The sequence below is a fragment of the Pseudorca crassidens genome, chromosome 17, assembly GCF_039906515.1.
Source record: "Pseudorca crassidens isolate mPseCra1 chromosome 17, mPseCra1.hap1, whole genome shotgun sequence".
NCBI classification, from domain to species: Eukaryota; Metazoa; Chordata; class Mammalia; order Artiodactyla; family Delphinidae; genus Pseudorca; species Pseudorca crassidens.
The window spans coordinates 69,653,843-69,680,035 of NC_090312.1; the positions used below are offsets into that span (position 1 = coordinate 69,653,843).

Sequence of the window (26,193 nt, forward strand, 5' to 3'; positions counted from 1 at the left end):
GGGAGTCCATATTGAATTTTGGTCATTAGAAGTTTCTTCTTTGTTTGCATTGGAATGGTGCTTTCATTTACAAATTAGTAAAGTAAAGGTAAGACTGTCTGTTTTATGAGTTGATGATCTGAAATGTATTATAAAATCATTTAACAAGTAACTGTGATTTTTAAAATGTTTTTCCATACCAAGGCAGGAGGCTTAACGAAGAAGATGCTTATTATTACTAATAAAAAGACTAGATCCGTAGAGTAGTATTACTGTTAATGACGAAACAGTTTTAAGGAAAATCCAACGGGTATAAAGATTCTATTTTAGAGTACAAAATTGGTTATGATGAGTAAAAATAAACATTTGTATTTGAACTATGGTAAAAGGCTGGCAAAAAGCAGTATAATAATTAGTCATGTAAATGATGCCTTCTTTAAATGTTTGAAATCAATATAATGGTTAAGTTATTGATTTAATAACTGAAGTCATTTATTTGCCTAAAACATGATAGTAAGTAAATATTTTAAACTGTAATTTAGTCATAATCTGAATAGTTCAACTACCTAGGTGAGCATTGTAGACTTTCATGCATAGATTGAGTTTAGTTAGAATTTTTTAAAAGAACAGACTGTAAGGAAAGAGTTCTAGGTAAAATAAATCTTTTCCCCCCAAATCATTTTAAAATATCAACACTGAAATATTATCTGGTTCATATCCAAAAGAATTGCTCCTGTAAAACTTGCCATTCTAGAAATCACTGCATAATTAACATTCAGGCTTTCATTGTTAAACTGATAATAGCTTACACGTTTGCTTTTTCTCTCCCTCTGCTTACTTAATATGGAAATGGCCATTCTAATTTTCATTTTCCCCAGACCTGTTAGTTGTTACATTCGGAAAAAAAAATTTTTGGGGGGGGGGGAAGTATCGATTCCCTAAGTTTCAGGGCCTGAAAACAAGTTTTGGAAAAGTATGAAAGATAACGTGTAACTACTCCCCAAAGCTCGTAATTGGTAGCTGCTGTAGCAAGAGATGTGTGTTGACAGTGTCTCTGAGAAGCGATTCTCACACAGCTGTTTATTCAGATAGCATGGGGCGCGTTCATTTACATAATAAATTTTTTCGGAGCAGCAAGGTTGAGTCAGAGAGAGCAGTGCTCCTCTCAATTGTTGCATTTAAACCAATAAGGATAGGACAAGAGAATAACTGTGGTTTGCGTTGCAAAAACAAAAAAAGCCCCGAGGCTCCACGGGCAGACCTACAAGGCTGCGCCAACAAATCGAGGGATGAGATGGTGCTGTTTCTTTGTCTGGGCTTCTCAGATGCTATCAGCTGCTGCTGTTTAGAGGGAAAGAGCGCGGGGCTCAAAGCGGTGACTAAACAGAACGGTGGGAGCTGATGGCTGCGAGTTTGGGGCGAGGTAGAAACTCTCCAGTGCCACTTCCGACTCTGAGCCTTCCTGTTGCCGTCCAGTGTGGCGGTTTTCTCGCCGGGGCCAGCGTGTGCGCTCAGTCGCTCGGCAGCCCGAGCCTGCAGCGGCGCCCAGGCGGCGGTCCTCGCGGCCCCGCTTCCCCCCGCGGACGCGCTCCGCTTCCCGAAGCGCCGGGCTCCGACGAGAGCCCCTAAGAGCCCTCCCGCGTCCTTATCCAGGAGCAAAACTATGTCAGGAATGGAGGTTTGCTAAACCAGAAAATTCGAAGGAGCCCAGGAAACTGGTGGATGCAGCAGATGTAAGCGCTGTAAGTACAAGCTGACTGTTTGAAAAACTGTTCTGAATGACAACAGCTGTCCTGTGGGCAAAGCCGAAGATAACAAGAGCGCTTTGAGTTATTGTTTTGATTTGTTTTAAAAGAAAAACATTAGGGCGTGGGGAAGATTATGACACTTTGTACCCAGTGCTTTATGGGCCACTGGGTTCCATCGTAAAAGTATAAGTTTTAACCCCCAAATTAGCTGAGCGATTAGAATCATTAAGAGGTAATTAGAAATTAATTGTTAACGATGACTTTTGTTGTGCTCTATGTAAATAAGTATATTGCATGGCTATATTCTTGTAGGGAGATCACTTCATATCTCTTTTCTGCACAAACCTCAACTATTACTGTGTGATATTGATTAAAGCGGTATCTGTCTATATCCATTGCAACACACAGATAACTTTTCCTATACATTTTAGTGGGATTGGAGAAAAGGAGGAAGGAATTAACATTTTCAAAGGACAACAGATAACAAAAATAAATTGAAACCACTTTTTAAGGAAGGAAATCCTTTCATTTCAATAAACAAATTTCCCAAACATTATATTAAAGGGCTCATCTTCAAAAGGTGAAATAATAAACATTTGCCAAATTAATATATTTCTCACTTATTGACATTTAACAGGACTTGAATGGACCTTGAAATTAAAAACAAGGTTCTTAAACTTTTGAATTACCACTTAAAATATTTGTCATTCAAAATCAGTATATGAATTGCTAATGACTCATGGGGTTATATTTCTTGGGAGGAGTTTTTGAAACATTTAAGCACAGCTTTTGCACGAATTCAGTAACTTCAGAGCTGTCACTGAATGTAGACAAGTGTTTTTATGTTTCATTTCTTAAAATGACAAGGGATACAAAAAGTCGCTAGTTAAGCACATAGTGTAGTTTTATAGGCTGGGGGTTGTTTTCTTGATGTGTCTCTCCTAGTAGGTTTTATTTTAGGCGTGTGAGTCTTTTCGCCCACCGTTTGGGATTTGAAGACATGCACACACGAATAGTCATGCTTTTTTGCATTATCAAATATTTGATATTTGACTTTCTCGCTGCTTGAGTTCTCCTAAGGCCCAAAGTGTTCAGTAAGTGAGCAAACAGCCATGGATTTTCAATCCTGAAAATTCTTCGCGGTGACAGACAGAGCAGCCTAACTGAGCCACTGTTCAGTTTTAGAATGCCAAAGGGAAGTCAACAGCTCTGGGAGTTTGGTAGACATAATAAATGATTTTCTCAAAAGAAAATTTCCTCTTGAATTCGAAAATTTATTTTGTAAGAATACCTTGGGGAGAAAAACACTCTCAGTGAGAATAAAGCCCCTTCCATTTCATCAGCTATCGAAAGTATTACATTCAACATCTTAAATAAATGCTAATTTTGAAAGCAATCCGTCAAGTCTATAGGTAGAATCAGTGTCCTTCACATACTTGTTTTTGTTTTCCTGGGGACTCTATTTTGTCATTTTCTTTAAACAAGATACTTTAAAAAGTGATACAGTCTATTACGTTTAAAATCAGTAAGGGTATTAAAGAATTCATTTTATGGAGTCTGATAAAGAAGGAGGTAAGTGTTAACACTGAAACGACATCTACCTCTTCCTGGAAGTTCATTTTAATTTTAGGTTTAGATTTTTATTACATCACTGACACCATCGTTGGAAATGTTGATTGAGGAACATTTTAGCAAGGATATATTGTGATTTAAAAGCAGCCTTCTGCCTAAGGCACATTTTCTTTCCTATAAAATACACTCTGATTAGAAAATTGCCATTGTCTTTCAAATTTGGGAGTACTCAGGTTGATCTGTGGTTGGGCAAAACTAGCTCGCCTGCCAACTCTATTTATTTAGATAAGTTCAGTACTTTCACTTTGAAAATTTCTTTTGAGTTTGAAAAAAAAGTTTAAAATTATAGTCATTTTATAAAAATTGCTTCTAGCAAGCAAAAAAGCCAATGGAAAACCCATAATTTAAACAAGTACCTACATTTTATTTGCTCTCTGCTGCTGAGATTTAGAATCCCTTTCCATTTACAGTTTACTTTTCACAGAACATTATTAACTTTTTGGCTTCATACATGATCTTCTGTCAGATGCTTTTGATTTGTAATTTAGCAAAGTATAATAAACAGTGCAAAAGTCATGAAGTTTGCTCTGCATCCTGAGCTCTGTGGTAGGGAAAAATGTGATAAAATGTGTACCTTAAGTCTTGTTTGATGATCTCTCAAAGCAAGTTTGCCTTCTGGAAATAATTTCTGGGGTTGAAGAGCATGGTATTAACAGATTTAATGTGGCTATTCAATGGATTGGCGAAGTACTATGTGAGGTTTAACAAAATGAGAGAGACAAATTGAACATCAACAAAAGTTACATCTGTGAAGAATTAGAAATTTAATTAGAAAAAAGGCAAACTTAAAAGACCTCATTAACTAATCAGAAGTCAAAGTTACTAGTTGCGGATCCTTGAATTGAAATTCTAAGAAGTTCTGCTCTCTTTTTTTCTCTGTATTTTCACAACTGTCAGTACGCTACACTGGGTATTCTCTACAAAGAGTTTTAAAAAGCATTAAAGTGAAATGACTTCATTGTAATCTAAGATGACCATTTATAATGTTATGGGAAATATTTTTGCACTCCTAGGAGCATTTGAATTAAAAATACCAGATTAGGAGGAGACAAGAAACATACTAGGTTTATGGATGTAAGGCAGAGAATATGAGCTTACTGAATGCCTAACAGCATTTTTCTGAAAACCATGAAATATTTTGTTTTCTCTTTGAATGGAAAGGCGCCTAATTAATTATTTTTGCAGCACATTATGTTTTTAGACCTTGAAAACCTAGAACCTTCCAGAGATATTGGCAAACATAAGAGAAAACTAACGCCAATCAGAAATAGGTGTTCTTTTTAGATAAGTCATTACAAGAGTGTTTTCTTACTGCGCTGTAATCTTGTACTACACATAAAAAACTAAAAGCATGTGAAGTGTAGCATTTTGTAAACTGTAACTAATTTTGCTCACATCTGTGTCTAATTGTTGTCTGCATTCGCATTCTTGAGAGTAGATTTATTTTTCCTGGACCACGATGTGGATTCAGCTGACCAGCCTAAGTGAGGATTAGTTGTTTTAAAGTTATTTTGATTAAAGAGTCATTTTTAAAAACAGTAACACACAACACATGGTTTAACTAATCCTTGAGACACAAAAGAATATATCTGATGTATACTTAATGAAATGAAGATCATGGATACGGGTTCAAAAATTGTAGTGTACGAAGTACAGTAGAGACTGAGTCCAGCCAGCCTAAAAAAAAAGTACGTTGTTGTGAAAATGCATTTTTTTCAGTGAGAAAGCGTGTTAGAATGATTCTTATTTTGAAGTTCATTTTTTTAATTAACAGATTGACTTTGCAATTAAATAGGATAGGTTAAACCTCAAATATAAATATAATCAAACTTTCAAAGTATACAAGGAAACTAAAATTAGGTTTTTAAGATGATACTATCTAGCCAAGGTTAAAATAGGAATGTATTTTAATATGTAACAGAAAGTATGTTTTACAAACTCTTTCACATAATTAAGCCAAGAGAGTTCTTAAAATTAAGTTAGTTCTCACCTATAATTTATTCCAGGTGTATAAAAGTGGAAAAAAAGAGAAAAAAAAGGAAATTTATCCTTGAGGTATATCGCTGCAGTTTCTAAAGGAAAACATTTCATCTTGTGTGAGAACATTAATTTCAAAAAAAAATCAGAAGCCAGTTATCACAAAGTGACCTATCTGTAGGCATTAAAATGAAACTTTTATTGAGTACTCAGGCATCTCTTTAAAATTATTTTTCATCCTGCACATGTTTTAGAAAAGTATACCTAGAAATTTCGTGTAACATTATACCAAGATATTTAGACTTTAACGATGCTTTATTCTTGCCAAAAAGGTAGTACTTTTTAATTTCATAAATCATAATTAAAAAATAACAGGACTCAACAGAAGATGCTTGGCTGGATAACTTTAATGCCATTTGAGATGCTTCAGTTTTTTCATCTTTGTTCTGTAACCCTAATTGATGTCTGTTCCGGTTGAATGAAAATACACATCAAAGATTTGGAATTCTGAGTCATTTTAAACGTTATGCAGAATTCCCTTTACCTCCGAGGCAGGCGTTAGCCTGAGCTTGTGGGCCAGCAGCCCACCCTCACCTGAGCTTATCACCTGCTGGCAGTTTTGCTGTCTCTGGACGAAGGGCAGTGACTAGCAAAGCCTGCAAGCTAAGTTAGCTGTTCAGTGAAATGCCAAATACAGATTCATCTGGAGACAAAAGAGACCAGAACTCTGGCCAGCTGAGACACTGAATTGATTATTCAACTATCCATTCTCTCTCCTGGTTTAAAATGGGGAAAATTAAACCAAAAGCGAACGGCTTTTGCTATTTCACCAGGCAGTGATGGATTTCCCTGAATTTAAACATTCACTGAATTTTCAGTTTGCTGGGGTACATGAGCACATTGCTCCACGATGGGACTTTGGGGAGGAGAACTTGCCTTTGCTATTTCTCGTTGAGTCCGGCACTGCCTGAAAAGTGGCCGAGAAGCCGTTTTGGTGAATGTTCAATAGTAAATATAGGAGAAAACCATCCCGATAAGGATAAGAACTGTCAGGTGTCAAAGGCATGGGTGGGAACTCTATTTCAGCTGGTGATAGCAGAAGATGAAAGATCTTCTGAGGATGCTGGAGGGTTAATGCTTGAACTACTGCTGTGAAACACACTCATTTTGCTAATAGCTATTTTTTTTTTCCAAGCACCTTGTCCAAGCTGCCTGAATAAGGCTGCTTTGCATGTTGATTGGGGGAGGGGTAATCCCGTTTGCAGCTGTCATAGGCCAGTGATGAATCACTATCCCGTCATTTGGCTGCCTTCCCCCCCTAACAAGGGGAGGAGGAGGGCAGACCTGGAGGAGGAAACAACAGTGGAGACCTCAACTTAAAGACAATATGCCTTTCACCGCTGCAGTATCCTCCTTTTTCTCTTTTGGTTAAAAGAGAGCATTGTAGTCCTGAGCCACGTGCTCTGTATAATTAAGAACTGACACTGAAGCAGAGTAACAACAGCTTCTAATTTTTTACCCCTGATCACAGGTGCAAACATCTCAAACCAGTTCAGATGTTGCTGTTTCCTCAAGTTGCAGGTAAGGATATCGTTGATATTTGACATTTGGGGAGATTACCTTTCTGTGACCCCCCCTATCTATTTTTGTCTAGTATTTCTTAATTATTTCTATTAATAGCCTTGGTTGGAAATTACTTAACCATTTGTGTGTGTGCCTGTAAAAAATTGTTAAATATGTAGAAAGGGAAGAGGATCCTGGGTTTGAAAATGATTAGGGGTTCTAGTTTCTGGGGTTAGGAAAACTGTGAATGTGTCATGAGAATTAGGGGAGAAAAATTGGATTTTAAGCCATTTCCCATTTGAATCCAGAAGACTTGGGGAAGTCAAAACTTACTTTGGAAGTAAAACGGTTCATGTTAAGCCGTTTTAAACACTGACGTTTACAGCCAGTTTAAGTGCAGCCTCCAAATTAAAACGACTGGAGCTTTTATTGGCCTGGCGGGATGAGCAGACAGTCTTAGCTTCATACATATTAACCCCCCTTCTTTTTTTTTTTTTTTTTTTTAGAAAAACACAAAGTTTAAAATAAAGTGAATGAGTCTTATACTTTCAAACACTTGGCTGTCAGAAAACAGAACGGTATCTAGGTGTGTTTTTAGTCACTTTAAACAAATGCTCGCCTCTCTTCATTAGGAAAAGATGCAATATAAGTGAATGGCTCTGAAATTGTGAACATGAGTAGTGGCTTCTGTACCCTGTAGGGCATACGCAACTGCCGAGTGGAAGAACTTTCGGGGGGATTTCGCTGGTTTTGTGTTGTAAAAATGCCCAATTTGAGCAGGGAAGTGGCATTGTTCTTATTTCCCTGAGTGGGTGACAGCTGAGGTATTCTGACTACTCATGTTGCTGGGGACTCACTGTATGCTGGCCTGCTCCCTCCTCACTTGGGCAGGCTGTATGTAATCCACAAAGCAAACAAGTGAGCCGACATCAGGATGTTTTAATGCTGCATTTGTTTCAAGGGAGACAGAGGAACAATTAAGCAGTTTACCAGAGTAAACACATGCATCAGGGACAACTCATTCCCTGTCACTGGACTATAGGCTTCAAGTGTGGTATTTGGTTTGGAGACCCATTAAATTACAATTGGGCGGTAAATTATAAAGGAGTACCTAGTGCTAATTTATCAGATGAAAGAGATTCCATAGAAAAGTGATTTTTTTTTTTCAATTTTACACTTTCGTCTTTTAGAAAAATAATGCCTTGGGGTTTTTTTCCCACCTAAAAAGAAAAGCATGATGGTCTGTTTTCTTTGATAATAAAAATAGATGGAATTGTCTCAATAGATCTTGGGACTTGATGAGCTATCGGAGGAGAGAAAAAGAGATTAAAAAAAAACCTCTATATGAATGTTTGGCTGAATAGGTAAGGCCAGTGACATCTTGTAATAGTACACGTTACATTTTCACGTCAGCCATCCTTTCATAACGTAAGACAAACTATTTTGAGTCGAAGAAGATAGATACAATGGGACTTTTGTGCGAATGTGTTTCAAAGAAGGTGTCAAGTCGTTAGCGCATTAAATAGTGGGGTTATGAATTTGGTACATCTGTCAAACGGAAGGCTTCTTGTCTTTAGGTCTATGGAAATGCAGGATCTAACCAGCCCGCATAGCCGTCTGAGTGGTAGTAGTGAATCCCCCAAACTCGATAACTCTCATATAAATAGTAATTCCATGACTCCCAATGGCACCGAAGGTGAGTGTCTGCCTTCTCACTGTTTACTTTGCACCTTGTTTCTTCATCAGTATACACTGTGTTACTAGGTGGTTATGACTTCAGTTGTCAAATCCATGAAACCACTGTTTTATTTCTTGTTTAGGTAATTTGACTTACGAATCAGTATCCACCCTTACTTAGGGACTGCATGTTACCAGGTTATTATGACATTACACAGACTGGTTTTATTTCACATAGATGCATATGTATGCATGACATATTTAAGCTTTGAGTGTGTTTTTTCTTCTTGTTGATCGTTCTCCACAGCACAGTATCAATCTGCAATCATTTTGCTCTATGAGCCATGAAAATTTGGATTATTTCCTTTATTTTACTTTCCCTTTGTTACTAAATATAACCAAATTTGTTTCAAGGCAACATTAGACTGGATTGTCTCTAAATATCAATAAAATAATTTGTGTGCCTAATGTTCTTGGGGCTTTGGCCATTGAAATATAAAGAAGTAAAAAAATACTTATTGTTTACAAATATACGACCTTACTTGGAAGATAACATGAAATTCATTTACTTTCTTAAAGATTAAGTATATACTTCAAACATAGTACTGTTACAATGATTTTTGTGTAATTAATACATGTGAATATTTATGTAAATTTCATGTAAATAGGAACGCCTACTTTAATCCATATATACCTAAGTCTAAACATAGAGGTAAAGCTATTTGTATCGTTAGCTGTCGTGCACGTTTATTTAGGTACTATACATATTTTTAAAACTTCATAGAAGGGTATGTTACATATTGCATTGTATTTATTTCTACTTTAGCCTACTGAAATATTCCTTCTTCACAGATGATATTTTTGCTTATTTATTCCTTACTAAGCCTTAGGACCTTGATGAACTTAGAACCTAAGTTTCACTAGAATTATCTACATTAGAGTTCCATCCATAAGCAAAACCCTTAACCATCATTTCTCAATCACCATGATGATCTTTCATCATAGTTCTTAAAAACGACAACAAAAAAAATCCCAAATGCCATAAACTTGTTCGTTTGGTGCAATATTCCCGTATGTGTGAGGGAAGCCTTTTGAAACTGATAATGATGTGAAATTTCTGGTAATGGATACAATGTAAAATCAGTTGTTTCTGATAGGAGATAACTTTTACAGCCTCCGTGATTGTTTTTACATGTAAGTCGTCTGTATTTTCCTTTTTGAGTAAATACCTTCATTTATGGAAAATGGTCCCTGTCAAAAGTAGAAACTTTGCTGACGTAGCAAAAAAAAATCTCTGAAAAAGGTTCCTTTACATGGGAAACTCTTTTCTGCCCATTTCGATAGGCAATCAAAAAGAAATTTCAGTTATGTATAGGAAAGTCATTCTAGCATTTAGGAAGATTTTATAGAGCAGATGAAATAAACACCAGCAGTCCTTTTTTCCTCTCCTTTGGAATTTGGCTTCAGGTGTGAGCATGACAGCTGCTGCAGTGTGGACTGGACCGGGTGTGTGCACAGACACACAGACCACTGCACGGCCCTGGACCGGTAGGCCCCATGCCAGTGTCAGCGTGCAGGGCGGCCGCTGAGGGCAGCATCAGGGGACCAGAGGTGGAAACCTGTAACAGTCATTCTCATCACTGTGAAGTCCAAATAAGACAATCATTTAAAGTAACTTAAAAAAAAAAAAGAAGCTCTAAGTATGTTATATTGTTTTGATTTATAGAATAGACCAATACATATTGGTAGGAGTAATTATGAGTTAATTTTCTTATATATGAAGACATGAAATAGGGGTAAGATGTTTTCATTTTGTCATCGTTTTACTGGCAAATCAACTCCTACAAAAGAAGAACCAGGCAATACTGAAACAGGGTACGTGTTGGAGACTGCCCCCTTGGATGGCTTTGTGTGAGTGATGCGTGGTTTGCTTTTTAAGGACATGTGAAATGATACTATTTCTGAATATTTATATTTCATAGCTTGATGTCATGTTTGTATTCAGTAATATGTACTTGATCAGATTTTTGTGTAACTAAAATAAATCCAAACTAAGAAAATGTTTTAGATAACTGCGTAATCTGCTGAACTATCAATTTGGGAAATACTTAGAAATTATTTCTCTCCTAAAAAAAAAAACCTCTTAGTTATCTTATGGCTTAGAAATGGATTTTTTTTAGACCTATTTCAGACAGGTACCCAGTTACTCACCTCACTCTGTTTTCGGGCATTCTTTACTGGTATACTTTGCAAAGGTTATGGTAGAAAGTGAAGTGAGAAGATATCAGTATAAATTATCCAAAGAATACATGAAATTTTAGTCAGTCGACTGGGGCATCAGTTTTACTTTAGTGTACAGTTTGAAAACATGGCCCCAAACTTTCTTCACCACCTATGCTACATGTCTGTTCAGATGCAAACGATATCAGAAAGTTCTGGGTTATTATTAAGTTTGTGAATCGATTTATCATGCTGCTTACATGTTGCATAAGGCATTTGTGTCTTTTCTCTCAGTCACCACTAGAGGAGTTCAGCTTAAAAATCAGTGAATTCACAGTGGCTGACAAGCTTTCCTGGAATAGAATCATTATAGATTTTCCTATTCCTTCTTTGAAATCTTATTTATTTTGAAACCAGCAGTATTTACCAATGAATTAGAGGAATGAAAAAAACAAGAAATCCCTTAACTTTTTAAAGAGTGTTTAAAATATCAATCACCTCCCCTAGGTCCGTAACAAGTATTTCTAGCTATCCCTGCCATGATGGATATTTAAGTGACTTTATTGCAGCCCAGTTGCAATGAGTCTCCTTAATTAGGTCAACAAAACTTCCATTGAGTTTACATAGTTGTTGGCCCTCCACCCACTTAGATAGGTTGTCTTCTCTCACCAGAGCCATTTTTTATTTCCTGCAGCCACTTGTTCCTATCATGAGGCTAAGAAAACATGAAAATCTCCTGTATCAAAAACCATAACTTCATCTGCAGAACAAACAAGAAGGGAATGGAGTGGAGAGGCAGAGAATATTAAGTTTCTTCTTAAGTTGGCTGCCAAATTATCATAAGACTCAGTGTTTGTAGGTTCTGTCCTCACAGGCTAGTGCCTATTTTCATGGTTCATCTAAGGGATAAAGACAGAAAGACACTGAGCTGCAGCCTCACATATTGTGCTTTTCTCCTTCCTAGTTGAAATGTTCTTTAGTGAGATTCGTTGTTTGAATGTTTCAGATTTCAAAAGTTTCAACTCTTCATATTTGTATATTCTATTCCAACCTCTCTGGGAGTTGTTATTGTTGCAGTGAACTGTGGGTTTCACCCAGTTTATACATCTTTGAACTAGAAAACATAAAGAGGCAAAAATACAAAATAGCATAAATGAATGCTCGACTTGCATTAAGAAAAGCACTGTTAGAAGTGATATGTCTCCAGATGAGTTAATAACTATTTTAGATTACTGTTCAATAATTAAAGCTTGACCTGGAGAGACTGATGGAATGGTTATGGAAACATCAGTGGTGGCTTTCCTTTTATAACTGTTTTCTTCTAGTCTTTTCGTCTTTCGGGACAGAATGGAAGAGGAATTTCTTATTAGATTATTAAAGCTTAATTTTTAAGACATAGGCTCTTGGGTGGTGATACTCCTATTAGATAAATATGAGCGTCGGACCTGAGAGGATTTCCAGTGTGTAGGTATACGTTCCGGCCTCTCTTTGGTAGAGGCTGCGTGTTGACGTTTGTGTTGTGTCAGTGTGAGACGTAGTTGGGAAACGTTTCTTCAGAAGGACCTAGGGCTCCAGCAGTAAAAGGATTTTTATTTACGTACCTAATTAAGGCCTTGTTTGCAAAGCAGTGATTCTTTCCATCTTTGTTTTTTCTGCTTGTCTTAAATCCACGGGAGCATAAGATTGGTCGGTTCGTATATTGCTGGTGTGAGTGTTTATTTTTGGTTGTCTAGGGGTGAGGAGTGGTGAAGGGCAAAAAGGAGTTGTGAGCAAGCAGAACTCAAAGCTCTCATTCTGAGTTTTCTTGATTGTAAATTTAGAGGCAAACTCAAGAAGAGGCTAAACTTGTCTTAAAGCAGAGGAATTTGTCTTGAAGTGACATAAAACCAGATGCAACTGGAATCTTCGCTACAAATAGGGTTTCAGGGATTCTGATGGTAATTCAAGTAGTAATTTTGAATTGGTATATCAGATTTCCCAGATGATAAGAGATGCAATCTTGGATTAGGTGGTTAAATTTTCTGCATTTTAAGACTGATTTAGTTGTGTATTTCATATTTTAGGCTGATAGGTTAATTCAATTTTACAAATTTCTATTATCAGAAGTTATTTGAAAGTTGCTTTATCCTTTCTACAAAGCTTAGAATGCAAACAAATTGTCAGTATCTTGAATTTGTTTTCCTCACTGTAATTTTAATTTCGTAAAATACAGTTATATCCAACTAGAGTATTTTTAAGAACTCTTACTTATGAAAAATATGTAAACTGGAGTGAATGTGTATAACATTATGGTTTGAGGCTACATTTTAAAAGCTATATTTATATATTTGTGGTCAAATTTTCTGTTGTCAGTAGAAAAAACGGTAATCTAATTTTATTGTTGTTTACATTCTGCACATGATTTAGTTTCTGGAAGATGAAGGGACATTGTGAGTAAAGGAGTTTCTCAGTGACATTTTTAGAGTCTGTCTGTAGCCACAGAATTGGCCTCTTTTAAATTGTTCTTTAGCAAAAGCTGTGAAAGGATGAAAAAACTAATTTGTTAGGATTTAATGTTTGCGTATACAGTGTATGAGAATAATTTTCACATGCCTGTTGGTAGTTAATGAAAATAATAGCTAATTTTTAAGAATAACTTATTATTAGTCACTAAGCTGACCATTCTCTATGATTCATTTCTTTAGTCTTCAGAAGATCCTTTGAGATCGCCAGCATGGTGGTTGAGACCCTGGGTTTGAATCCCAGCTCCTTTTGCTGGCTGTGTGAGCTGAGGCACGTTAACTTCTGTGTGGCTCAGTCTCATCTGTGCAGGGGGGATAACAGCAGGTCTCATATCAGGCTTGCTGTGAGGATGATAAGTAAAACTTGTAACACACTAGGAACTTACTAAGTGCTCTGTGAATTTCTAGGCCATATGTAGATAATATCCCCTTCCAGAGTACCATTATTGTTTCATGTACAATAAAACTGAGTCTCCGAAAGTTAAATGCCAAGTTGAAAGACACATGATTTGTAATTGGTACCACTGGTATCTGACCTGATATTTGAATCAAGTTCTATTTATGTCCAGAGCCTGGGTTTTCCAATCACTGTATCACTCTAGGGAGAGAATACATGATTCCACCATCTGCCAATACCTTTTCTAATACCTTCGTACTAAACATTGGTACCTCCACTGTCCTCGTGACTGGAGAACACTATTCTCTAGCAAACAGCAGAGCTCTAAAAGGACCAATGGCAAAGGCTTTGATGACAAAAGGACTTCATTATAAGGACAACTCCCCAGGGTAGTCATACTCTGGTTTTTAAGTTCTTTTGTGCATGAGTGTGTGAGATTTCTTCCTTGTGTCGTGTGCACATAGCATATTGCATCAATAGGTTAACTTCTAGGGGATTGTCTCTTACTAGTTTTCATTTTCAAAGCTTTAGACTTAATTATAATTCCACCAGCCGTCCATCTATGTTAAGCCTCTCTGGGATCAAACGGAGTTGGGAAGTCATCTCTGCTTTTCATTATAATAGTCATTATTATATGCACATTTGGATTGAAGCAGTATTACTGTGAAATTTTAAAAGTGGTTGCAGTTTTGCTACTGCTCAGAGTAAGTCTTTTCGGCCTCAGAAAATATTTTGAAGTGGGTGATGAATTTGGTCACATTTCTCTTGACTTTAAGAACCAGGTTATAGTAACCAAGCAAAACTCAAAGAAGAAGCTTAAATGGCATTTGTTGGGGGCTCCATAGGAAGAGCAGTTTCCAAAGCCATAAGTTGGGAACATGCGTGCTACATTCTAGGAACAGGAGGAGAGAGAATGACAGGGAGTGGAAGAGGTCAAGTGGGAGGAATAGAGGGTTGGCATGTGTAGGGCTTGCAGGTTGGCAAACATACTCTAGCCAATTACATATCACTAACTGTATCTTTCATAGTAAGAATAGGAACTATAATACTGCCTGAAACTAGGCTCAGAGTTTCTAGAGGGCCAGGCTTCTTGATAAACTAATGATTCGATGTAGACAGTTTTCATCTACTCCCAATATCTAATAGTTCAGAGAATTACAGTTCTGGGGCACCTCTCCCCTAGCTGGGCCAGAACTTTCATTGGAACAGAAGTATGTATAACTTCCTAAGGACATCCTATCTCTGGGAGAAACTTTGGTTTCCCCCAGAGGGACGTGCAGACCTTTAGTGAGTGCCAGTATTTAGGCCAATCCTTATCGCTTTGGTCATGAATTCCCTGATTTAAGTAATTTCTAATTTCTTAGGATGCCCAAGGATGTTTTGGGGTGAGCAGTATATAGATAAAAGTGGTGTGTGTGTGCGTGCACGCGTGCGCGCTTATTCTCACCTTGCTTACTTGGAATAAGGTCCAAGAATAATTCATTCTCTTCTTTTTGCCTCCAAACTTACAATATAATAGAAAGAATATATACATAATTGTAAATTTTCTATTTTTCCCTTTTCACTTTAGGTAGGAAGAAGTCATCTGTCACACAGACATCCTCAAAGACTGCTAAAATATTGCCTTTACTAAAAGAGAACATAAATTTTGAGAAGCTAATCGAGGATTTACGTTAAGCTTTAGGACGGCCAAGTAGTTTATAACTAAAAGCTTACTATGATTATGTACAAGGTAGTTTGCTGGGTTTGCAGGTTTTTCAGTTCTATTTCATGCCTCCAGTATCCCATTACACTGAAAAAGGTGGGTGAACTCTACCAGACACATTCCAAGGAGTATTTTAAAGTGCTCCCTGTAATATAGGACAGAGACATTTTTTCTTTCATAAGATTAATCTAAATCAAAATCTAAAATATTTCCTTGTTTTATCACTGCATCCATTACTGATAAGGGGAATTTTGTGTGGGGAGAATACTGTTTTAGCAAAATAAGGACTATGAACTGAATAGACTAAGTTCTTACTATCTATTTAAGGATGTCTTTTATTCCCCCCACCTACCTTATTTTATTTTATCCTAACAAAAGTTAGGGTAGCTTTTCTGCACCTCATTTTAAAGAGTTTAAGTGATGATTCTATGCTCCCACAGCATATTATCTGTGTTGGAAAAGAGATTCAAAGGCATGTCAGGCTAATTCAAAAAAAAAAAGACTTCCTAATAGCCTAAAAACTTAGCACTTACTGAAATACTTAACCTGCCTTAAGAAGTTTTTATGTTACTTTATCTAAGATTATTACCCGTTGAAGGAAATACAGCTTCCATTTATATGTGTATTTCACCTAGTAGAGGCTCAAGGGTCCCTAAGGCAGGGATAAGTCTGTTCACTGTCGTGTCCTTAGCAGATGGCAGAAGGCTTGGCCCTGAAAACAGTCAACAAATATTTGTTATTGCGTATTACTAGGTAAATAATGCAGGTGAATGATTCTAAGAGGAGGCTCACTAATTTTATTTACAAAGCATTAACAGATTCAATAAGTAGCTAAAGCCCATTTTGCAAATTTTTGAAAATGATCATTGTACAGACCAATTCCTACAGTAGCCATAGGCCGTCCATCCAGAGAACATCCGCAGTCAGCATTGCTGCTGAGTTTGAATTTGCTCCACAGGAACTAACTTGCATTTGATATGTACTAATTAACTGTTTTATAAATGGAAACTTCCACTTGGACTCAGTATTATTCAGCAACGATGAATTAACTTTCACATAGTCCAAGAAACAGCTGAATGATAAAAAGATCAAGCAGTTAGCACACTTAGGTTTAGTATCCTTACGTAGATGGTAAGGAGTCATGATTGGAGGTCAACATTTTTAAGGTGGAGAAAAATTGCAGGAGCAAGGATGTATACACACCGCAGTGAAAAGAATATACATATCATGTAAGAATATATATCGTGCTATATATCCACTATTGCCTTGTTAATTCAAGAAATAGTTATTGATTGTGTCTAGAAATTTACCAAATACCATTCTTGCCAAGGAGAAGTTCACGGTCTACTGTGATTGGCAGACCAATAATCAGATGACCACCATACTTGTTGCTCAGGGCTGTATTCTCCAGAGGAGGAGGAATGCCTAATCATGACTGAGGTGATCTAGGGATGGTTTCTGCACACTGGTAATGCTTAAACTGAATCTTGAAGGAGAGGTAGAAAACCACTGGATGCCAAGCCAGAAAGGCAGAAAGGGAGGCCATGGATTATTCAGGTGTAGCAAAGTCATCCCTAATCCCGGGGGCTGTGGGGGGGGGGGCGCGGGCAGGGGGGTGTTGAGAGACATGGCAGACAGATGATGAATGGCCTTATGTACCAGGTTCAGGAGTTTGGATTCAATCCTGTAGGAACTGGGTGACCTGAAGGCTTGCAAATAGGAGAGTGATGTGATAGAGTCTGTGTCTTGCTAATACACTTAGGTAGTACTTTGAAACTCTATTCAGCAGGTGGTAGGTGGGGAGAAAAGACTCCAGGTGAGAAGTTATGAGGGCATTTTTATCTAAAATCATGTACTTATTTATATATTTTTATTTCTTTCAGCACAAATTTCTATTTGATACTTGCCTTAAGGAAAGCAGAGAATGGATAATATTTAAAATATATCAGAGCAGTATTGCATGATCATGAGAGGGTGGATTTTGCAGTCAGACTAACCTGGGCTTAAAAAGGTCAGTTTAGGGCTTCCCTGGTGGCGCAGTGGTTGAGAGTCCGCCTGCCGATGCAGGGGACATGGGTTCGTGCCCCGATCCAGGAAGATCCCACATGCCACGGAGCGGCTGGGCCCGTGAGCCATGGCCGTTGAGCCTGCGCGTCCGGAGCCTGTGCTCCGCAACGGGAGAGGCCACAACAGTGAGAGGCCCGCGTACTGCAAAAAAAAAAAAAAAAGGTCAGTTTAACAATGTAACTGACATGTGGGTTTTGAGAGACACAAGAGCAGGGGCTTGGGGGAAGGCTGGGAAGCCAGGATGCTAGCCCTGCCCCTTACCACTTAGCAAGTGTGATGCCCTTTATCTCTGCTTCCTGGTCTGTAAAATGAAGAGAATAATAGTACTGACCTGTAGGGGTGTGAGGATAGTTAAATGAGTGGGTAAAGCACTTACAACAGTCTGACTCCTAGGAATTACTTAACCATTGGCTGTTTTTGTTGTTACTGTTATTATCGTATATGATCTCTGAGCCTCTGCTTTCCCCACTGTAAAAATGGGGGTTATACCTTTTTCACTGGGTGTATTTCACCTAGTAGAGGCTCAAGGTTCTTTAACGGCAGGGACAGACCTAAAATGCTACGCACAGTCACTGCCATACTATATGCTCAAAGAATAGCAGCTATTATTAAAGAATAATACATGTTATATATTTTTAAGCAAACATATGGCTACTGCATGCTGGCTGGCTACTGCAGTGTTTCCATGGAAAGAGAAGATGTTTCCTTCCCTTGTGAGATCTGCACATCTCTTAATAGCCTTTGCAGGTACTCTGAGTACCTGTGGTACTCAGTAAGTACTTTCTCAATTAATACACAGAGGGTAGGATTTAGTTCTGGGTGCTCCTGTGATTCGGTGAAGAATGGGAGAAGGTATGATCTGAGATGTAAATTTGGTAGGTTGATTACATTTTAGGCAAGTAAACCATTTTTCCAGATTGATATGATTGAGGTTATGAACCCAAGCCAGCTCATCTGCTTCCAATCTTCATACACTAGTTTATTTTACCATCCGCTAATTTGCAACATACAGTGATACACTTTTGTTCAATGCCCTGCTCTTCTGGGACTTTTCTATTGCTGTGCCCTTCACTGATTGTTCAGATCTCCATCAGAGGAATGATTAAGGATGATAAAACCCTAATTGGACAACGTTTGATTTTTCAGTGGTTTCATAAAAGGTATGGTAATCAAAGAAATTTGAAACCTAATTGTGTGACCTTAGGCTAGTTTTTAAACGTCTTTAAGCTGCAGTTTCCTCATCTTTCAAATGTGACAATTATAATAAATATCTCATGATGTTGCCACGAGAAGCAAATAAGCTATTGCGTATAAAGTGCTTAGCACAATGCCTGGCACGTGGTAAACGCTCAATATATATAAGCTATTTTTAAAGTGACTACTCTTCCACGTGAAAATTCTATGTAAATATTGCCTATGCCATAAATTGAGACTGTTATATTGCTAACTCAATTCTTAAAATTGGAACAACCTTTTCAGACCGTTGTGCCATGTTTCCATTCTTATAACACATTAAAAATGTTTAGATCCCACTTTGGCATCTAAATGTAGGTATCTGTTAAACGTCATCAAATGGCACGTTTAAGATTTGTGTGTTTCATTATGTATATTTTACTTAAAAGAAAAAAGGACCATAAACAAATATGAACTCTAATGATACGAGCGCTGAAGTGTTTTGGGGAACTATATTATGTCTGCAGCTTATTTTTAATGCGTGTAGAATAAGGTGGTTTTATGAGGAATAGATGTGGGAAAGTAAATAGATTAAAATGTTAATGGTGAAATCCTGGTGGTAGGTTTCTGGCTGTTCACTGTATAATTCTTTCAACTTTTCAGTATGTATGAAAATTTTTTGTAATAAAATATTGGTGAAAAAAATGAACCTCAGATACTTAAAGTGTCCCAGGAAGGAAACATTTATTTAGTTTTCACTGCGTACAAAGCACTCTGCCAGGTTCCAGCACATATACAATGAAGTATGACACTACCTCTGCCTTTAAAAGCTCACAGTCTGGTTGGGGGAGATAAGACTTTTTAAAAATTTTGGCAAAAACTGAAAGATCATGTTGTGTCAATTAAATTATGAAGGCAGAGATTTCCAGTCCGTGGCTTAGAGATCCCCAGGAGTTGCAGAGCTAGTACTGAAAGTCAGCAAGTTCTGTGCAAAGAGCTCTGTCGGAAGGATGAGGAAATTAATAGGTCACATCCATCTTTAACTCTTTTTCACGTACGGACGTTCTGTTATGTTTATGAAAATATAAATTTTCTTGTCCGAAAATTCACAGTAGGTTTTTGTCATCGGGTACTTTCTCCATCAACAGATTAAAAATAGGCTATCATTTGGGTTCTGAAATGTTTTGGTGTTAGAAAGAGGGCTTCATTCTCAAGAAGGTTAGAAGCCACTGATCTAAACAAAAGTGCTCTCAGAGTTCAGAGAAAAGAGCTCTTCAGCTTGCTGAGGTCTGGCCAGGCTTCAAGAAGGAGATGGAATCTGAGCTGAGTGTTTAGGAAATGGGTAGAATTTGAATAGGTTGAGAAGGGATGGAATGCATTCTAAATGAGGGACCAATACGAACAAAGGTAGGATCGTTTGGGAGACTGGGAGGAGACCAGTTGAGCTGAAGAGGAACTGATAGTAGATAAGGTTGGAAGAATCATCTAGAGCCAAACTAGGAGGTGGAGGACCCTGAATACTAGGCTAAGGAATTTGGACTTTATCCTGGAGCCAGTAGAGAAGCCACTGAATATTTTGAGTGAGGGATTGATAGGGTGCAAGTGTTTTAGGTATGAATCTGGCAGCAGTTTCAAGGATAGATTGGATTGAGGGAGAGATGTGCAGCAAAATGGAGGCTCATCTGATCTGCCAAGATTTCGTGTGTTAGAAGCCTGAGCTTGTGTGGCAAGAATGAGAATTGCCAAAAAAAAAAAAAAAAAAAAAAGTAAAAAGAAAGTGAAATCGCAGGAGACATTTTACTGGAGCAGCTGTCACTTACCAAGTATCACTTCTTTTACCAAAAAAAAGTCAACTAGTCCAGACCTCGACGTAAATCATTGCACAGGGCTACTCCAATATGCTATACTTTCTGTGAATAATGAGTTTTGAAACTGAATAACATTTCTTGTTGGCTGTGTATACCCTTAAGTTCCAGTTTAGTCTAGGTATGTTGGTTTGGTTTTCATAAGGTTGTATTGCTATTTTGTAGAGTTAATATTTTTCTACTCTCTTTTAAGAGAAAGAGGATGACTTTAAATTTTTAGAGGAATAATAATCATATTCCAGACTGTGATACCTCATTTTCCAAATGGGTATTAACCAAAGGTAGATATATACACTTTTAGATAAGAAAGAGTTGAATGGCTGCTTATAATCTTTAATTTATTAATTCAATTATATGTCTAAAATAAGATCTATAAAATATATACATTTGGGAATATCGCTATCTTGCACTTTCATATTTCATGTAACAATTTTATTCTGTTTACATATGCATTTGGTATCCCTTGATGCCACTTTTTGAGTCATTTGACACATTTTTAAAAAACATACATTTCCGGGCTTCCCTGGTGGCGCAGTGGTTGAGAGTCCGCCTGCCGATGCAGGGGACACGGGTTCGTGCCCCGGTCCGGGAGGATCCCACATGCCGCCGAGCGGCTGGGCCCGTGAGCCGTGGCCGCTGAGCCTGCGCGTCCGGAGCCTGTGCTCCGCAACGGGAGAGGCCACAGCAGTGAGAGGCCTGCGTACCGCAAACAAAACAAAAAAAAAAACAACCCCCATTCATTTCCACTTTGGCCTCATGATTTGAGCAGTCATTAAATCTGTGAGTGATACTATCATTGAATCCAAACTATAACTTAATATTATGATGGTTATACTTTTGTCTTGTAGGTTATTTGTCATCTGTACAGCATAATTGTATCTCTTTAAAGGGCTTTTTAAGGCTTACTTACAGCAATATCTAACATTTGTCTTGGGCTGATCATGCCCCACAAATTATTATTAAATCTCTGTGACTTATTTACCTCTCTTTTTACTGATTCAGGAAGGGTTCTCTCTAAACACACAAAAATTCCAATGATTGATATTCCTTTATGCGAAGGTATCTTCTCCAAAGAGTACTTTGCTCAAAATAACGTGAGGGGCATGTGTCCTGTAAGTGAGAGGCTTTACAAGAACCTGCCCATACGTTGACAGAGTGATAATTTGGGAAGAATAAAATGTAATCTTCTGTGTGATCATACACAGTGTGTTTAATTGCCTTATGCAGTATGCCTAGTGGTATGAAGTCAGTTGTAATCTGTTTTTTAAAGTCAGTTGTACATTTTTACCTTCATCCATTCCTTCAATGAATATTGTGTTCCAACTCTGTGTCAAGCATGGTGCTATGTTCTGTAGAGATATAAAAAGCTGGAGTTCCTCTCATGAAGAAATTTATAATATATTCAAACGGATAAGACTGTGAAATGTAAAATGAGGTTGAGTAGGATATGTGTTGTGAATGAGGTACAAGCTCAAGGAAAAGAAGAATCACCCCTGAGTAGTAGATTAGGCAAGACTTCACACAGCAGGTGGGACATTGGTTGACGGGAATTTGTAGAACCTTTAATGTCAGAAGGAAAGGCACTAGCCATACTGTGGATTTGAGGAAGCATTAAACATTCAGTAGACCAGTTTGGTTTAAATGTTGACTGTATATATGGACATGTGGTTCTTTGTAAAAGGGAGATAATAAGTGTCACACAGGAAAGTTAGGACAATTAGATGTGACCTTATATTTTGTAATATTCTTATATTCTTGTAAGTTACCGTTTGTTATACAAATGTAAAATGTGTATGGAAGAACTGGCAAGGAAAGGAAAAAATAAAAGTATAAAAAGCTTGGTCTTAGAGTATAGAGGGCCTTATGAATACGATAAAGGAATGGTAACTTAATTTGGGAGAAAATGGAGAGCCTGCTCTTAGACCTCAGAGCCAGGAGTGACTCGCTCAAATCTCGGCTAAGGAAAGATAAGTATCTCTGCTCAAAATAGAGTAGAGACTGAAAAGCAAATTGGTCAGCTTTTCCAAGAGAAGAGGTATAAGGTAATTAGGTTAGTGGCTGTGAAATTGGGGGGGAAATGGTTGTAAAGAGTGGAATGGTAGAAATGATAGACTTGGCAATGGAGTGTGAGGAAAGAGTTGCTGGGAGGAATCAGGGTGGAAAGGAAACTTTCTGTCTAGGTGGCATGACCATTACAAAGGGATAGAATGAGGAGTTTGCGTTTGAGCAGGTTGATTTGACCTTGATCCAGGCAAGGGCCTTGCATAATTGGAATGTGAAGATTGATCTCTGTGAAAAAGTTGTGCATGTAGATAGAGATTTGAGAGTTGTCTACGTGAAGGAGATTTTTTTTTAATTGTGGAAAGACATAACTGTGAGGGACAATCTAGATAGATGAGGAGGTAGAATTATAGAACCACAGAGTAGGAAAAGGAAGAAAATCCAGAGAAGAAAACATATACAGGTTAAAAAAGGGAAACACTGCTGTGTTGTGTTGGTCAATGATGAGAAAAGTGTCAGAGGAAGGCCCACTCCACAGAAGAATTAAGGAAAATCAGGATGGAAAAAGTTTGCATCGGGCAATTAGGAAAATCCTTTTAGTAAAATAGTAGCTATAAAGGGATGATACAAAGGATTAAAGACAAAGTAGATATTAAGGACTTGAAGGCAAACTTTCAGAAACCTTAGTGATGAAAGAAGGGAGAGAGGTAGATCATGCTTGAGAGAAGTTTTTTTAAAATCAGGGCAGACCTGCCTTATTTATTTATTGGATTTTTAAAAAATTTTTTATTGGAGTCTAGTTGATTTGCAATGTTGTGTTAGTTTCAGGTGTACAGCAAAGTGATTCAGTTATACATATATCCACTCTTCTTTAGATTTTCTTCCTGTATAGGTCATTACAGAATATTGAGTAGAGTTCCCTGTGCTATGTAGTAGGTCCTTATTAGTTATCTATTTTATATATATGTCAATCTCAATCTCTTCATTTATCCCTCTCCCCTCTTTCCCCCTGGTAACCATAAGTTTGTTTTCTACATCTGTGACTCAATTTCTGGTCTGTAAATAAGCTCATCTTTACCCTTTTTTTAGATCCCACATATAAGCAATATCATATATTTGTCCTTCTCATGCTGACTGACTTCACTCAGTATGACAATCTCTGGGTCCATCCATGTTGCTGCAAATGGCATTATTTTGTTCTTTTTTTATGGCTGAGTTATATTCTGTTGTATATATATCCCACATCTTCTTTATCCATTCCTCTGTTGATGGACATTTAGGTTGCTTCCATGTCCTGGCTATTGTAAATAGTGCTGCTGCCTGTTTTTAAAATTAGGGGAAGTAGAAGGAAGTAGTCCCTCGAGATGGAACGATTGAAGATGTTGAGACCAAACAATCAAATATTGGAGCATTGTTGCAAAGAAGGTATGGACGTGGCGTAAGAATAAAGGTATAAAATTTAAACGCTGCTAGAGGAAAGAAAACCTCTATTGAGATTCATCAGTGGGAAAATGGGAAATGTTGTAGAAAGATCATTGAAAGATTTAATGCAGCTTCTACATTCTTTATAAAATAGTTGGCGAGGACATGTGCTAAAGAGGATGGGGGATAAGGTGCGGTTTGGAGTGTTGAGTAAAGTAGAAAAGACTTGATGGAAACTTTCAGGCAGTAGAAATGGAAAGGTGGGATTGTCAAGCAACAGGATGACTCAGAAGAATACAGAAAGCATACATTTTAGTGGATTCAGTTAGCGGGTGAATTGTGGTCTCCTCTCTTATGCTCAGTCAGCCAGAACAGAGCCGAAGAGTGAACAGTAAGAGATTGCCAATCCCGAGAATGGAGCTTGGCAAAAAAGATGCTTGGAAAAATGAGGTGACGCTTGGGATTCTAGGGTGGGAGTTCTGGGTTCCAGACTGGGCTGGTGTGGTTGGAGTGGGAGAATGGATAGGGGTTTAGAAAGACGGGATATTCTGAGGAGCATTAAGAGCTAGTCCAGCAGAAGTGAGCAAATGAAAAAGGTAAAAGGTGGCGTTATTTAGAGGCAGTGCGGTTCTAGGAAGTGGTGTAGCTGAAGTATTTAATTACCAAAGTGGAATGAAAGTAAATCTCATTGAAATAGAAGAGAGAAAGGAATCATAAAGAGTAGTAGAGGGATAATGAACAGAGTTTGTAAAGTCCTGGAGCATTGAAGTAGGAAACAAAATAGAGAGGAAGACCAAGCGTGTGCCAAGCAAAGGCAAGCTGTACTGTCACAGTTAGAAGAAAAGTTATGAGATGAGCTTAGATACTACCTGGGGAGGATCTACGGCTTACCCAGGCTGGTGCCTTTGCTGCAATCCTGGGCAAATTCTTTTTTTTTTTTTTTTTTAAGAAGATGTTGGGAGTAGGAGTTTAATTTATTTATTAATTTTTGCTGTGTTGGGTCTTCGTTTCTGTGCGAGGGCTTTCTCTAGTTGTGGCAAGCGGGGGCCACTCTTCATCGCGGTGCGCGGGCCTCTCACTACCGCGGCCTCTCGTTGCGGAGCACAGGCCCCAGATGCGCAGGATCAGTAGCTGTGGCTCACGGGCCTAGTTGCTCTGCGGCATGTGGGACCCTCCCAGACCAGGGCTCGAACCCGTGTCCCCTACATTAGCAGGCGGATTCTCAACCACTGCGCCACCAGGGAAGCCCCTGGGCAAATTCTTAACACAGAGGCCGGCTCCCAGTCCATCCGGCACAGCTGTCCTCTGGGGGAGAACGTGCTTTAACTGCCCTCTTAATTTATAGTGAGAAATATAGCTAAACAAATGGACTGGGTACTTATCTCCTCTGATCAGCCTGTCATCTTCCTGGAGATTATGTGACTGCAACATTCAGATTATAATGAGAAGTTGCTTGATAGCAAGGAATCATGGTATGATGGGTTCGTTGGATGATCTTTATAGCTAAAGTCCCCAAGCTCCAATGATCTGATAGCTCTGTCTCCAGTTAAATTTATGGTGAACAAATACAGGGTTCTCTTTTCCATGGGCCACTAAGCAGTGCTGGAGAGAAATGCCCACATTTTCTCCTGGAATCCTCTATCACAATTGCCATGTTCACCATCCTCCCACTAGCTTGTTTCTTCAGAAAGATTGTAATGACTGAGGTGTATGTCTTCTTTTTTTTTTTTAATTTTTAAAGGTTACTTTCCATTTACAGTTATTACAAAATATTGCCTATATTCCTCATGTTGCACAATACATCCTTGAGCCTATCTTATACCCAGTTGTTTGTATCTCCCACTTACCCACTCCTATATTGCCCCCCCCCCAGTGGTACCCACTAGTTTGTTCTCTATATCTGTAAGTCTGCTTCTTTTTTGATATATTCATTAGTTTGTTGTATTTTTTAGATTCCATATATAAGTGATATAGTATTTGTCTTTCTCCAACTTATTTCACTTAGCATAATGTCCTCCAAGTTCATCCATGTTGCAGCAAATGGCAAAATTTTATTCTTTTTAAGACTGAGTAACATTCTATTGTGTGTATATATATATATCACATCTTCTTTATCCGTTCCTCCATTGATGGACTCTTAGGTTACTTCCATATCTTGGCAACTATAAATAATGCTGCTGTGAACATTGGGGTGCATGATCTTTTCAAATTAGTGTTTTCATTTTTTTCGGGTACATACCCAGGAGTGGAATTGCTGGATCATATG

General features: G+C 37.9%; 1 protein-coding gene across 5 annotated transcripts in view; it reads left to right on the forward strand.

Moving 5' to 3' along the window:
- The window catches only part of EYA1 (EYA transcriptional coactivator and phosphatase 1), a 317,430-nt gene that overhangs the window by 155,345 nt on the left and 135,892 nt on the right, over positions 1 to 26,193 (forward strand). Inside the window, exons 1-3 of one of the 5 annotated variants that reach the window (XM_067712079.1) lie at positions 1,417 to 1,721; positions 6,868 to 6,917; positions 8,477 to 8,595. The exons of 1 other annotated variant lie outside the window; for it this stretch is intronic. In XM_067712079.1, the coding sequence (XP_067568180.1) occupies positions 8,481 to 8,595 (115 nt within the window). In that variant the 5' untranslated portion in view covers positions 1,417 to 1,721; positions 6,868 to 6,917; positions 8,477 to 8,480. Of the gene's footprint in view, positions 1 to 1,416; positions 1,722 to 6,867; positions 6,918 to 8,476; positions 8,596 to 26,193 lie in introns of those variants that run through there. 3 more of the 5 variants (XM_067712075.1, XM_067712077.1, XM_067712076.1) reach the window with 3 other exon arrangements.